This window comes from Sorghum bicolor, chromosome 8 (genome assembly GCF_000003195.3).
Source record: "Sorghum bicolor cultivar BTx623 chromosome 8, Sorghum_bicolor_NCBIv3, whole genome shotgun sequence".
NCBI classification, from domain to species: domain Eukaryota; kingdom Viridiplantae; phylum Streptophyta; class Magnoliopsida; order Poales; family Poaceae; genus Sorghum; species Sorghum bicolor.
In genome coordinates this window covers 3,475,590-3,489,841 of record NC_012877.2, presented here as the reverse complement: position 1 = coordinate 3,489,841, position 14,252 = coordinate 3,475,590, and the positions used below count along the sequence as shown (strand labels likewise).

Here is a 14,252-nt window from a genome sequence, read left to right as displayed (position 1 = left end):
AGTGGAGTCCTCTGACCCATTGGATCTTGTTAGTATCGTGGCCTTGTTTAGATGCAAAAAGTTTTTGGATTTTGACACTGTAGCATTTTCGTTTTTATTTGACAAACATTGTCTAATTATAGAGTAACTAGGCTTAAAAGATTCGTCTTGTGATTTACAGTTAAATTGTGCAATTAGTTATTATTTTTATCTATATTTAATACTTCATGCATGTGTCACAAGATTCGATGTGACAGGAAATCTTGTAAAGTTTTGGGTTTTTGGGTGTATCTAAACAAGGAAGCCAGTCTTCATTAGCATTTCGTAAGGGTTTTACGACCGACATATGGCATATATTTAGGTTTAGGGCGTGCATAGATTCAAAAAATTGTTGGGTTTTGATATTGTATCACTTTCGTTTGTATTTAATAATATTGTCCAATTATGAATTAACTAAGCTTAAAAGATTCGTCTCGCAATTTACAGGTAAACTCTACAATTAATTATTTTTATCTATATTTAATGCTCCATGCATGCATTAGCTACACGATTCCATGTGATGGAAAATCTTGTAAATTTTTGGGTTTTTGAGTGCATCTAAAAAAGCCCTTAGTTAGGATGGGCCTGACTTTTTTCAATATATACAGAATAAAATCCAAGGTTCATATTTAGAGCTAGCTGCAATAAATGATAATCCTGCATTAAAAATTGACCAATGCTTCGACCAACTTAAATACATGGTAATTTTATTCATTTATATATATTATAAGGTTGAGGAAGGTCAAAGGTGACGACGAGATTGTTAGGTTGATCTCAGGCCCAGCCCAACGGCTGGGGTCTTTTTCCCTCTGGATCGCGCCCTGATCGGGGGCGCCCAACCGATCCATGGTTGGTGGGCCCCCGACGCGCTGCGCTATAAAAATAGAAGTGGGGGCCGCAGGCATACGAACCGAAGTTCGCCGTGCCACAAACCACTCGACAAACCCTAGGCCATCCGATCGGCTCGCGCAGTGGCGTCGGGAAGCACCACCGCGCCGCCTCCGTTCTACTCTTTCCCCGCCGACGTCGGGCAGTGCCGCTGGAGGCCTGAAGGTCGCCGTGATCTACATCGGCGCAGCACCAACACCTTCGCCATGGACCCCTCCGGATCTGCTCCCGCCGCCAACGACGGTCGAAACCCTAAACTCCTGATGTACGTGTTTCTACTCAGTTGTAATAGATCTACTTAGTTGTAATGTATCTAGTGTATATACATGTATCACTGTTTACTGCTATATGTTTTGTACCCCGACTCGATACACTGCTAGTAGATCCTATTTCTATCAATGGTATCAGTCGATCTAGTAGTAGATCGGAGCTCGGGGACTACCCAGCGAGCACAACAATTAGAAGGAGGGGATTTTTCCAAATCCTAAACCTAACTCAGTCAAAACCGAGACCACCCCAACCCTAGCGCTCAGATCCAAACCCCAAACAACGTACAAGCACAGATCGAGGAAGGGGAAACCTAACCCTAAAAGCAAGAGGAAGGACAGTGAACTGTCCATCTACCTGTGACGCGCGGTTCTCCATGCACTTGCACCCAGGGCACCGCACACGAAACGCTCGACGGCGACGCGCTCCACAGTGGGCGAGCGCGCGCACCGGCGAGGGACTCATGGCGGCGCGGTTTCCTTCTCCGGCCGCCGAAGGTAACCGCTGCCGCTGCGGTGGCGTTTTTGCTGCTGGGCGCGGCGTGGGCTGGGGAGAAAAGCAAAGAGACAGAGCAGAAAGGGTCACCAGCGGCGGCCCAGCGGCGGCTCTGCTGCCGTGCGGTGCAGCTCGCCGGCGGCGGCCCTGCTGCCGTGCGGTGCGCTAGAGAAGAGGAGGCAGAGAGAGCAGAGAGAAAGGGGTGCAAGGAGAAAGAAGCTAGGGTTTCAGGGGAGAGAGTGGCGGCCGGCAGGCGGCCTTTTTATTTGCGCGAGATCCACGCTGAGCCGTCAGATCGAGACCAACGGCCAGGATTCGCTGGACCAGAATTGGCCTAGGCGGGGGAGAGCTTTCCCGGCCCAGGCCCAGGTTGCGGCCTGGGCGCGGGGGAGGAGCGAACGGCGGGAGCCAGCGAATGGGCCATTTCGCCTAAATGGGCCGCGCGCCATCGTCAAAAAAAAAAAAACCAGCTGCGCGCTGCTGGGCCAGCGCCAGCGCCCGAGCTGGGCCGCAAGAGGCCGCAGGCCGAATGGCTGGCCGCGGCCTGTTTAAGCATAGTGATTCCTTTTATTTTTTATTTTATTTTCAGAAGCATTTAAATAATTGTTTTGCTCAGTTTTAAATTCTATTTAATTTGCACCAACGTGTATATTATCTAGAAAGCACAGTCAGCAAGTTATGTTTCTGAAAATAGCAAGTAAATTAATGTTTTTCCGCTGCGCAAGTTATTTTTTCGTTCTCATATTAAATTGAACGAAAAAATCGGCTCCCTAGACCTAGGGTGGACTATATCGACGCTACCTTAGTTTGCTTGGGCTTATCCCATGGAAGATAAAATCGGCTCCCTAGACCTAGGGTGGACTATATCGACGCTACCTTGTTTGTTTGGGCTTATCAACCAAATCTGCCAGCCATTCAACAGTATTTTTTTCTCACAATAAATCAGCCAACAGTACTTTCTGTCATGACTTATTAGCCAAACAAATAAGGCGGGGCCAACATCTACATGTGGACCTTTATAGGCTTAGATTAGAATAAAAGGTTTTGATATGCAAATACCCAAATACGATGGAGTTCAATCTAAGGTCTAATCTTTAGACGCATGCATAGAGCATTAAATATAGATTATAAAAATAACTAATTGCATAGTTTATCAGTAATTTGCGACACGAATCTTTTGATTATTATCAAAACAAATGAAAGTGCTATAGTAGTCAAATCCAGAAAAATTTGCGAACTAAACAAGGCCTAAGTGACTAGAAAAATAATATTGTAAATAAGAAAAGGGTTATGTGTTATTAGTTAGGCTCAGTCTATAGTTTGATGCAACATGAATGAAAACAAAAGGATAAAAGAAAATAAAAGACACGCATAAAGATGGTACTAGAGAAGAGGATAAGTGTTAGACTAAAATATAATCAACCACGAGTAAAACAATTAAGGTTGTGTTTTGCTTCCCTAATCCCTCATAGACAACACAGCACACATTTTTGGTCTAGTAGGTTGACTTCTTAGATACCTGATTGTAGAGAAGTTATGCGTTGTCCTTGTTGCAAGATTACAAGGATGCCCGAGCATCTTTTTCTTCACTTTATCCTATTAATCATGGCAAAGACAATTGTGAAGAAATTTTGTTAATTATCTTTGAACTCACTGGTCGACTTCATCCTATGTCATGCATGATCCTTGGTCTTCATAAGTTGGCCCATAGGTCATTCTACCCAAGTATTACTTCCAAATACGACTGAGCATGCCTGAGCTAGTTGTTCAAGCTTCTTCTCATGCTTTAACCTTGATCCATCAGTGTTTTTCAATTCTATTCAGGGAGCATTTCTTCTAAACTATAAGTGTATCCTGTCTTTTTCAATTAAGGGATCTTCATGCAACTATTATAGCGCCATCATCGGTGTGTGTTATATATGTAAAGGTTTATTACTAATTGTTCTACATGAAGGTTGATTTGTGTCTTCCCTGTCACTTTACTGGAACCAAATTGCTAGTCCTAACCAATAAAATTGACACATCAACTTTGTATCACTTTTGCCTTCTCATTTTAATGTTCAGGAGAATTTGTTACGCTAAACTTATGGATTTGATCAAATTGTATTCATCGAAGCATTGCCAATAAGCCTTTCTGCATTGTCATAATCTCCATATCGTTGATTTGGTTGTCATTCTCTTCGTTGAACGCTGCTGCATCTTCATGGATTTACCCTGGCCTGTGTCTAGAACAGATCATGGGCAAACTATTGCCCTGATGAAAAACTTATGAAATTACCTTTCCAACGAGTTACCAGTTGTCTTCACCCAAAACAGATTCTAGACAAGGGAGTTATGTCCTTTTTACTTTGGCACCGTGTGCTGTCCAGATCTTGATTCTTTTGATGCAAACACTGGCTCTAGGGTCTTGTCATTAAAACCGATGGCTCGACGACATTGTTGATGCTATAATTTGGCTGGACAGGTTTGTTGCTAAATTCAGCTTTATAGCTAATTTGTTTGTTAGCCAATGAAAGCCTGAAATATATCCAATGGCCAGGTTAATTAGTGAACAAGATTTTTTTTTGAAAGATCCAGTTGCCTGGCATATATATTAACATTAATAAGAAGATGAAGCAAAATACATCGTCAAGGTACATGCGCGAGGAGCGCAGCCTAGCACAGGCCGGGGAGGGCTGCATAGGCTAGTTTACATGAATATGTACTTAGCAACTCAAGCAGCAGGATTTATGAGGAGCAGAAGGATGTGGAGTTCTTCAGAATTAGCAAGTGCTGGCGACTTGGCGTTGTCGTACCAATAAGTTGTATGGGCTAATGACAAATCAAGATATCACGCGCAGATTAATTGAGGATGGCGCTGATGAACAGCACATTCAGAGACCCTGGCGCCACTTTGATGCATGTTGCATGCTGCTGGAGTATAGGTGTGAACAGGCCCCGCCCTGAAGGCGGGCAAACGGGGCGGCCGCCCTGGCCCTCCAATTAGACAGGGCCCCACCCCCAAGTATACAAACTATGCAATGATTTTTAAAGTATTTGTATATTTATATAAATTGTTACATATAAATATTGCTTTTGTATATAGAGTTAATTATTTATGAGTTTATATATATAAGTACTATTCTACATCTCTGAACGGTTATACTGAACATAATTTAGTATCGTTCAGTATTTTGCGTTTCAATGTTGTTCAGTTTTGTTTAGTTCTGAATGTAGTACTGAATGATATTTAACGTTGTTCAATATTATTCAATATTTTTTCTGCTTAGTCTTGGCTTACGATGTAGAATATTTAGGCCCTATTTGGTTCCTCCTGCTAAGGCCTTGTTTAGTTCACTCTGAAAATCAAAAAGTTTTCAAAATTCCCCATCACATCGAATCTTGTGGCATATGCATGAAATATTAAATATAGATGAAAACAAAAACTAATTACACAGTTTAGCTGTAAATCACGAGACGAATCTTTTGATCCTAGTTAGTCCATGATTGGATAATATTTGTCACAAACAAACGAAAATGCTACAGTACCGAAATCTTTTAACTTTTCGGAACTAAACAAGGCCTAAATTTTAGTCAGCTAGAACTATTTTAGCTACTTTTAGGTGACTAGTGTAACTAAACTATTTTAGCTCTTTTTGTCAGTGTGTTTGGATTTTAGCTACTAAAGTGACTAAAATTTAGAAAGGAAAACCAATCAGACCCTTATTCTAGAATAACAACTACTACAACCTTGTTAGTTCCTAAATTTTTTAAGATTTCTCGTCACCTCGAATTTTTAGACGCATGCATGGAGCATTAAATATAGATAAAAGAAATAATTAATTACATAGTTTACCTGTAATTTATGAGATAAATCTTTTAAGACTAGTTAGTCTATAATTGGACAATAATTGCCAAATACAAACGAAAGTGCTACAGTAGATAAAACAAAAAAAAATCCCTTAGGCCTTGTTTAGTTTCTAAAATTTTTTGGTTTTAGGTACTGAAACACTTTCGTTTTAATTTGACAATTATTGTCCAAGCATGGACTAACTAGGCTCAAAAAATTCATTCGCTATTTATAGGCAAACTATATAATTAGTTTTGATTTTGACTATATTTAGTGCTTTATGCATGTGCCGTAAGATTCGATATGATGAAAAATCTTAAAAAAAAATTAGTTTTTTAAGCTGAACTGAGGGCCCCTGATTTTTGTTTCGCTCCAGGTTTCGAAAAACTCAGGGCCGGCACTGGGTGTGAAGATAAAAGAAACTCAGAAGGAGAGATCAAGAGAGGATTTTGCAGTTTTGCACAGAATAATTGTTTGCCCAGAGGATTCAAATTCTACTAGGAGCTGGTAGTTCACGTCTCAGCTGCAGGGCCAAACGAACTCAGAATTAATCTAGATTCACTGTAAACCCATGGATTCACAAGGGCAGTCACAAATACAATTACTTAATGCAGTCTGGCCTAGGAGATAAACGCATAACATCCCCTCCTCTTTGCTTGCAAACAATAGCTAAACAAAAACCATGGTTGGAAGACGAGGAAAAACTAGAAACATGCTACAAGCCTACAAGCCAAGCCATCAGTCTTCTCTGCGATCTTGTTGTACTCGATCACAACTGGTAGCTCAGCCTCAGATGACAGTCTGATAGTCACTTGTTCCGACAGTGAAGATGCCTTTGTGAAGGAGTTCATGTACCTCCGGGCAAAGGTAAGGAAAACTAGCTCTTGCATCTCTATGATGGTAGCTCTCCTTAAACTGAATTTTTGTTGCCAAAAAAAAATCTCGTTCTAACCTTAGCCTGAAACATAATTTTCATCTCTTTCTACACTAAAAAACACGGTTTGTGCATTGAGGCCCAAGCCCAACACAAAATGTATGGCCTGAACTTACTCACTAGGTTGTATGGACGCTGATTTTAGGCCCGAAGCCAGTTGGGCCTTTTGTAGGCCTAGCCTGCCTATCTGACTCTCCGCTTCAGCCTTGCAGTCGTCATCAGGAGCAAGGTCGTAGACATTGACATAATCAGAAATCAGCTACTAAAGGCTTGTTTTGTTTAGTTCCAGACTTTAAAGTTTTTGGGTATCATATCATATGTTATATTGGGGTGTCGCATGGGATGTTCGATCACATACTAATAAAAAAACAAATTGTAGTATGCGTCAGTATTCAGTAAACTGTGAGATAAATTTATTAAGCTCAAATAATCCGTGATTATCACACGTGTTACTGGAGTAATTAGTGTTCAATCTTGGACTAATTAGGCTTAAAAGATTTATTTTACAAAGTACTTGTAATCTATCAAATTAGTTATTTTTTAATCTATATTTGATGCTCTATGCATATGTCTAAATATTCGACAAGAGAGGGTGTGAAGTTTTGGAATGAGACGCCTGTTCTAGGTAATGACAAATTACTATAAATCCAAGCAAGCAAACAAGCAGTAAGCCAAGCAAGAAGTAACCTCCGCTTCAAAATTACAATCTACAACTCTCAAGCTTACAGTTACAGCTACACGTGGCCTTCGGCCCTTGTACGCGCGAGAAGTGACACTTGCGCCCGCCAAACGCCCGCGCTTCACGGAGCAATCTCACGTCGCAGCTACGAGCGAGTCTTGCTTAAATACGCTGTGCCATGCGCAGCCGGCGCAACAGTGAAAACAAACAAAAGCCTATATATATGGTCTTGTTATTTGGTGAAAAATTTTGGGTATGGCTACTGTAGCATTTTTGTTTGTATTTGATAATTATTGTACAATCATAAACTAACTATAGGCTCAAAAGATTTGTCTCGCAAATTATAGGTAAATTGTATAATTAGTTATTTTTTATCTATATTTAATGCTCTATGCATGCATTTAAAGATTCGATGGAACGAAAATCTTGAAAATTTTTAAGATTTTAGAGTGAACTAAACAAGGCCTATTACAATCTTTGGGTTCTCATGCCAGACGTACAAGCAGAAAAAAACACATAGGGGCTGTTTAGTTCCTAAAAAGCTTTGCAAAGTTTTCAAAATTTTTCGTCATATTGAATCTTGCAGTACATATAAAGTTATATATAAAAAATAATTAATCGCATATCTAAAATTTGGAAAATGAATTTTTTAACATAATTAATTTATAATTAGATATTAATTATCAAATATAAACGAAAATGTTAAAAATATTTCACCAACATATGTCGCGGATCACCGGAGTAGACTCGGCCCTGACATGTGCTGCTGCTGCTGCGAGGTGCCAGCTAAGGTTGCGGCGGAGGAGGCACCATTGTTCACACGATGCCTGTGGGCGGTGCACGAAGGTGGTGCCCTGTCATGGTAGTACGTGCAGGGTAGTCCTTTGCCACGCGTTATCTGTTTCAATACCTTTTTTTGAATCCAACGCTGTATGAACATACGAGAGATTGAGTTCAGGACTTTGGGCCTCTTGTTTTCACCCTAAAAACCAAAAACTTTTTAAGCTGTCACATCGAATCTTGCGGCACATACATAGAGCATTAAATATAGATAAAAATAAAAACTAATTACACAATTTGTCTATAAATCACGAGACAAATTTTTGAAGCTTAGTTACTTTATGATTGGACAATGTTTATTAAATAAAGAACTTTTCGAATCTAAATAAGGCCTCAAACATGAATACATGATACTACTGCTCTGGCCAGGACTATTATACTTGGGGAGTGGAGAAATAGATAGTTGTAGAAAGACCGAAGATAAAAAATTAGAGAAAGAAATATTATATACCTGTATATTGCGACAAAATATATAGATTGCATCATCTGTTCGAATATCACTACCCAAAACAAAAAAAAAACCCTCAAGAAAAGCATAAAAAATCATGAAGAAAATTATTCTTGGCGGCTAACCCTCAGGGAAGCACCACTAAGAGTTAAGAGCAAAGAAAATTCAATTACTTTGGGGTCGGCGACCACAAATAATTTTCTTTAGGGTTTGGCCGCCGAGGAAATAATGATGAGGTTAGATTTTTAAAAACATCAACACTCCCAAAAATATATATTTTCTTAAATTCCGATGACCCTATTTATCTCAAACGCTAAGGATATATGTTTTCTTGAGGTTCGATGACCCCAAGATATTTGTAAGAATTATCAAGGATGCCACAGCTAGAAAAAGTCAAACTCATGTCCTGAAACAAACTCATGACCTAAGGTTTCAGATGAAACTCACCAGTATATCTCAAAGTTATCTATGACTAAGTCGACATTTCTTTCTTTTTATTCACTTTAGTGGATCTTGTAATAAATATTTAAGACTCTAAACGATTTCAAATGAAAAAAGGTTTAAACTAAAACACTACTACATGAATTTTTTTAGTGGCGGCTAAAATAGATTTTTAGAGGTGGTCAGCACAACCGCTACAGTGCCACCGTTACCAAAGATTGGACATCTGCAACGATGGACTTTCTAACCGCTCCTGAAAATACATTTCAGGGGCGGTTCCCTTAGAAAATCCGTCCCGAAAGATGCCATTTTCAGAAACGATTGTGCTATGACAACCAACATTGAAAATGATTTTTGGCCATTAAAAAAGGATTGTCGGCGGCCACACTGCCACGTCAGCTTGCATACTAGTGCCAAGCCACCATAGTGCATGTGCTCGTTGGTGCTACTACAAAACTCGCTGGTGCTCGCATATAGTCGCATGTGCTAATGCAACGCTCGCGGTCATCCAGCAGGCTGGCTTGTCGACGCTTGAAGTCGTAGGTGCTATTGCATAGCTTACATCTGGCCAACAGACTAGCTCGCCAGTGCAGCAATGCTACTACGGAGCTCGAGACCGGTTAGCTCCCCGTCACTGTCGTTGTCGCCACTGCCACACAATCACAGCTGTGCCTTAGCTACGAGCTGGGACCATGCTATTGCGGAGCTTGAGGCCGGCTAGCTTGCCATCACCATTGCTGGTTCCACGCCAGCTTCACCGTGCTGCTGCTAGTAGCGCTCCCCTTTGCCATTGTTGTTCGAGAGAGAAATAACAAAGAAGTTAGAGAGTTGAGAGAGTCAAAGAGATAGAACACAGGAAGATAAAGTGCTCTGGTTGCTAAGAAGATAAGGATGTATGTGGGTGGGTCCCATGCATATGGGTGTGAATATATGGATAGTCTTCAACCACGCACTCAGCTGAAATTTTGAACAACCTGCACGCGAGCCCTTTTTGACCGCTACTGGAAACTATGGCCGTTACTAAAATTGATTTCGTGAAAGTTAGCCATGGCGTGCTAAGACAACTGCTTCTGTTAGAAAAAGGAAGTGCCTCTAAAGATATTTTGTGTAGTAGAATTTTAGAAAAATCATGAACTACAAAGTTATATATCTCTTTGGACTCTGCAACTTTGATAAAAAAACTATGCCTTCATACAATATTAGTATGTTGCATGCAAGCTTTAAAACTAACTAGACATCTCAAGTTAAGTGCCAATATGCATTCTATAATGCATAGCAACTCAAAATTGTACCTTTGGTTGGATTATTGCACCAAGAAAACACATATTTTATTTCATAACCATGTCAAGGAAGCATTTATGTCTATAAAATGTGATGTATAACTATCAAGAATGTACCGAGTCCATTGTATTATATTGGCAGTTAAGACAAATGAGTACAAACTGAACATTTTTTCTCGATAGCTACAACAATTTACTTGAGGGTTTGAACCCAAGGAAACTATCACTTCTTTGGTGGTTTCCAATTACACATAAGGAAATGAAAATTAACTTTGATGGTTTGTAACATCAAGGAAATATGAATTACCTCGACGGTTTTGAATAGCACCAAAGAAATGAGGAAATACCTTAGCCGTTTGTAATTACACTCAAGTAAAATTACCTTGGTGGTTTGAGTTAGCAATCAAGAATATGCATTTCTTTGGAGGTTTCATACAACCGCCGAGGCAATGATATATCTTTGAGGGTTCAATTTCGCACCCGAAGGAAACTGTTGTCTGCTAGGAATATTTCATTTTCTTGGAGTGTATGTCTTAGAATTAGACATTGAAGTGTGCCTGGACATGCACAATTCTAACTCTTATGAGCACCGGTTGTAAGATCACAAAACGGAAAGTAAACTAAGTAGGACTTTTATCTCTTATTCATCACATACTCCTAGGACTCTTATTATACTCAGAGGAGTCAAGAGATGGATAGGAGAGAGAGAGAGAGAGACCGATAAGTAGAGGAAGAAATTTTCTACTTTTAATTTTTTTTTGAAATTTTCTCCTTTTAATTAGACTACAAATATGTATGTGCCTTACAATAGGAAGTACAACTTCTTGGGTGGCCACTCGGATCCGTCTTGTGAACAGCTATTTTTTGAATCGAATTGGACTTGGTCCAACCATATATCCATTAAATCAAATAAATTCAAGGCCTATAATAAATGCTAAGTGGAATAAGGATTAATTCTATATGAGAAATTGATAAAAATTGACTCGCCTAAAATACCTCGCTATTGTGTGCACAACGTACGATTCAGGTAGAAAGTGGGCCACCTCGCGCGTGAAGCTATGAGAAATCGTGATGCATACGAGGTCTAGCCACCACATGAGTAGTGCGGCACCAACAAAGGTTTTCTCTATCAACAAGAGAGGGATCGGGGTCAAGGGATACAAGAAAAATGATGGGAGTGAGGAATGGACGAATGAGGGACAAACTGATGATGAACCGATTTTTTTTCTTTTTAATATTATTATAGGTACATATTGAAGTATACATAATACAATTAACACAACAATATATCATCACGCCGAATAATTAGTGAAAAAAAAAACACTCCACCTTATGGTCCATGAATTGGCGATATATGTGGACCTTATTTTAGCCAGGGCATGCAACCGCTATACCAAGTTTTTTTTTTGGTCGTTGTTTGAATTGTCAATTTCCCTCCAGTTCCGGGTTGCTTGGGGTGTGGAGCACTATGGTCTCGATTGTGATTCCCGGTCCAAAAGCCATGAGCACTCCCCACTCCGGCGTTTCCCCTCCCTGCTTCGCCGCCGCTGCCCGACGTCGGCGCAACTCATCGAGCACGAAGATCACCGTGGTGCCACTCATGTTGCCAAACTCACTGAGCACATGGCGACTCGCCGCCAGTTTGTCGTCCTCCAGACCGAGCACTTCCTCGATGTTGTCCAGGATGGCACGACCTCCGGGGTGAACCGCCCAGAACAGGTCATTCCATGCGGCGGTGACGCCGAGCGTGCGGAACGTGTCGACAAGGGAGCGTTCCACGTTGCACCCTATCAGGCGTGGCACCTTGCTGGAGAGGTGGTACTCCATGCCACATTTGCTGTACTGCATGGAGATGGCGTCCTCGCTCTCCGGTATCGTGGTCTGCGTCGCGAACGCCATCTCGAACAGCGGGCGCTCGACGGCGGCGTCAGGGTCGGCGCCGACGACGACGGCGCCGGCACCGTCGCCGAACAAGGTCTGGCCGATGATGTTGTCGACGCAGCCTCCCTCGGGCCCGTAGAAGGCGATGAGCGTGAGCTCGGAGCAGGCGACGAGGACGCGCGCGCCGCGGTTGTTCTCGGCGATCTCCTTGGCGAGCTGGAGCGACCGCCCCCCGCCGTAGCAGCCGTGGAGGTTGAGGATGGTGCGGGACACGGTGGGGCGGAGGCCCAGCAGGGAGGCGAGGCGGCGGTCTCCGCTCGGGGCACGCGCGCCGGAGTAGGTGCTGAAGATGAGGTGGGTGATGTCGGTGGCGGGACGGCCCCACTCCGCGATGGCCTTGGTGGCGGCTTTCGCGGCCAGCTCCGGGACGGCGGCGGAGGCCATCTCCACGCGCTCGTCCAGGGACGGCCGCTTGGGGTCGATGAAGCCCGGGTTGGCGGCGAGAAGCTCCTCGTTGAGGTGCAGGTAGCGCTGCCTGATGCCGGACTTGTTGTGGTTGCAGATCCTGCTGAGCTTGGCCTTGAGGTCGGTGAGGTGCTCGCTGTTGGTGACGCGGAAGTAGTAGTCGGGGTAGTCGTCCTGGGGCATGATTGTGGGCGGGTTCGCCGTGCCGATGGCGAGCACGGCGGCCGGCCCTTCCGCGCGCTGCGCACGCCTGATCTCGTCGACGGTGGCCGGTAGTGCCTTCCCCATGGACCCCATGGACGATGACGACGATGACACACCTAGCTAGTGTAGCAGCTGTGGTACGGCCGGGTCGTAGCTAGCTCTCGCGCTTGCTCGCTCCTCTGGGCTGCTGGGGCTCTAGCTAGCTAGCTAGCTAGGTTATAACAGAGAGCTGCTGCTAGCTAGGGATAGATATGGTTGCGTCGTGCGTCTTGGTGATTTGGAGAAGCAGGAGGGTGGCCTCTATTTATACCAGTGCAAGTGTCAAGTGTATTTCCGCGGACAACGACGTGATGCGTGCGTGTTGGAGAGTGGACGGGGCATGTATCGCATGTGGAATACACGAGTATATACATTCTTTATTTATGTTTTTTTTTATTCTTTCACTTCGATTGTGTGTATCTTTTCTGATGATTCTTCGCATGTGAATTACTAGTATATACATACTTCTTCTTTCCTTCTCCTTTTTTTTTTAATTTTCCTTTCAATTCTATTAATTGTGTACCTTTTCTGATGATTTTTTCTGATTTGTTTTACTTGCAGCTAGCTGCTGGCACCGCTGTTGGACAGCTTCACAGCATCAGATCGACCACGACCAGGCTTGTTTTTGTACACATAAAACAAACAAATGGTAGAGACGTGCCTGCAGTGTATCCCTTGGTGCTCGCGCGCTACATATATATTTCGTTTTTAAGCGTTTATTTGTGATATTGATAATCGGATCTCGTATAAAATACACTTGGACGATACGCACGCGATATCCAATGAGGTTACTGGTCCAATTCTGCAGCCAGCTAAGCTGGTTTCACCTGAGAAGGTGCAAAGACATGCAGCCGGCTTCGGGTTTTGATTAATTATTAGGGTGTTGGTGGAGTGGCCACGACCTAAGATGGCCACCCGCTAGTGAATGATATATATATATATATATATATATATATATATATATATATATATATATATATATATATATATTTTCATATACTACTTCCTCCGTACTAAATAATAAGGTGTTTTGGTTTTCTAAATACATTTTCTTTTACTATGTATGTAGATATATAGACATGACACATAGTGTATATTTAGATGCATATCAAAAGCTACGCATTTAGAAAAGTCCAAATATTTTATAATTTGAAATAGGGTGATTTCACTTTGAGTAATGGACCCATGGTGTATCACCCAATTAGAATAGTTTGATTCCGAAAGAAAAACACTCAGTTAGAAAATCATAGTGGAAGGATCTTGAAAAAAAGAGTGCAAACACTTGTAGTACTAACAAAGATCCAACTATAGTAAATTTTCATGCTCCAAGTATCATGTACCTTGCTTTTCTGTTCGAGAAAATGGATCCATTGCAAACCTATATATTGATACATGTACTTACTATTGAGAATGGAAATTTGTATAGAGGGACTATATATATGGATTTACCTTTATGACTTGTATGCAAATTTATGAGACCTTTTTCGATGCCTCTTATCTAGGTACATCTATAGCATATGTTCATGAACAAACACACACACACA

General features: G+C 41.9%; 1 protein-coding gene across 1 annotated transcript; it reads right to left on the bottom strand.

The window, feature by feature from the left end:
• LOC8074891 (chalcone synthase 1) lies at positions 11,325-12,961 on the bottom strand. The gene has a single exon (XM_002441794.2). The coding sequence runs from the start codon at positions 12,760-12,762 to the stop codon at positions 11,545-11,547; it is 1,218 nt and encodes a 405-aa protein (XP_002441839.1). The 5' UTR covers positions 12,763-12,961; the 3' UTR covers positions 11,325-11,544.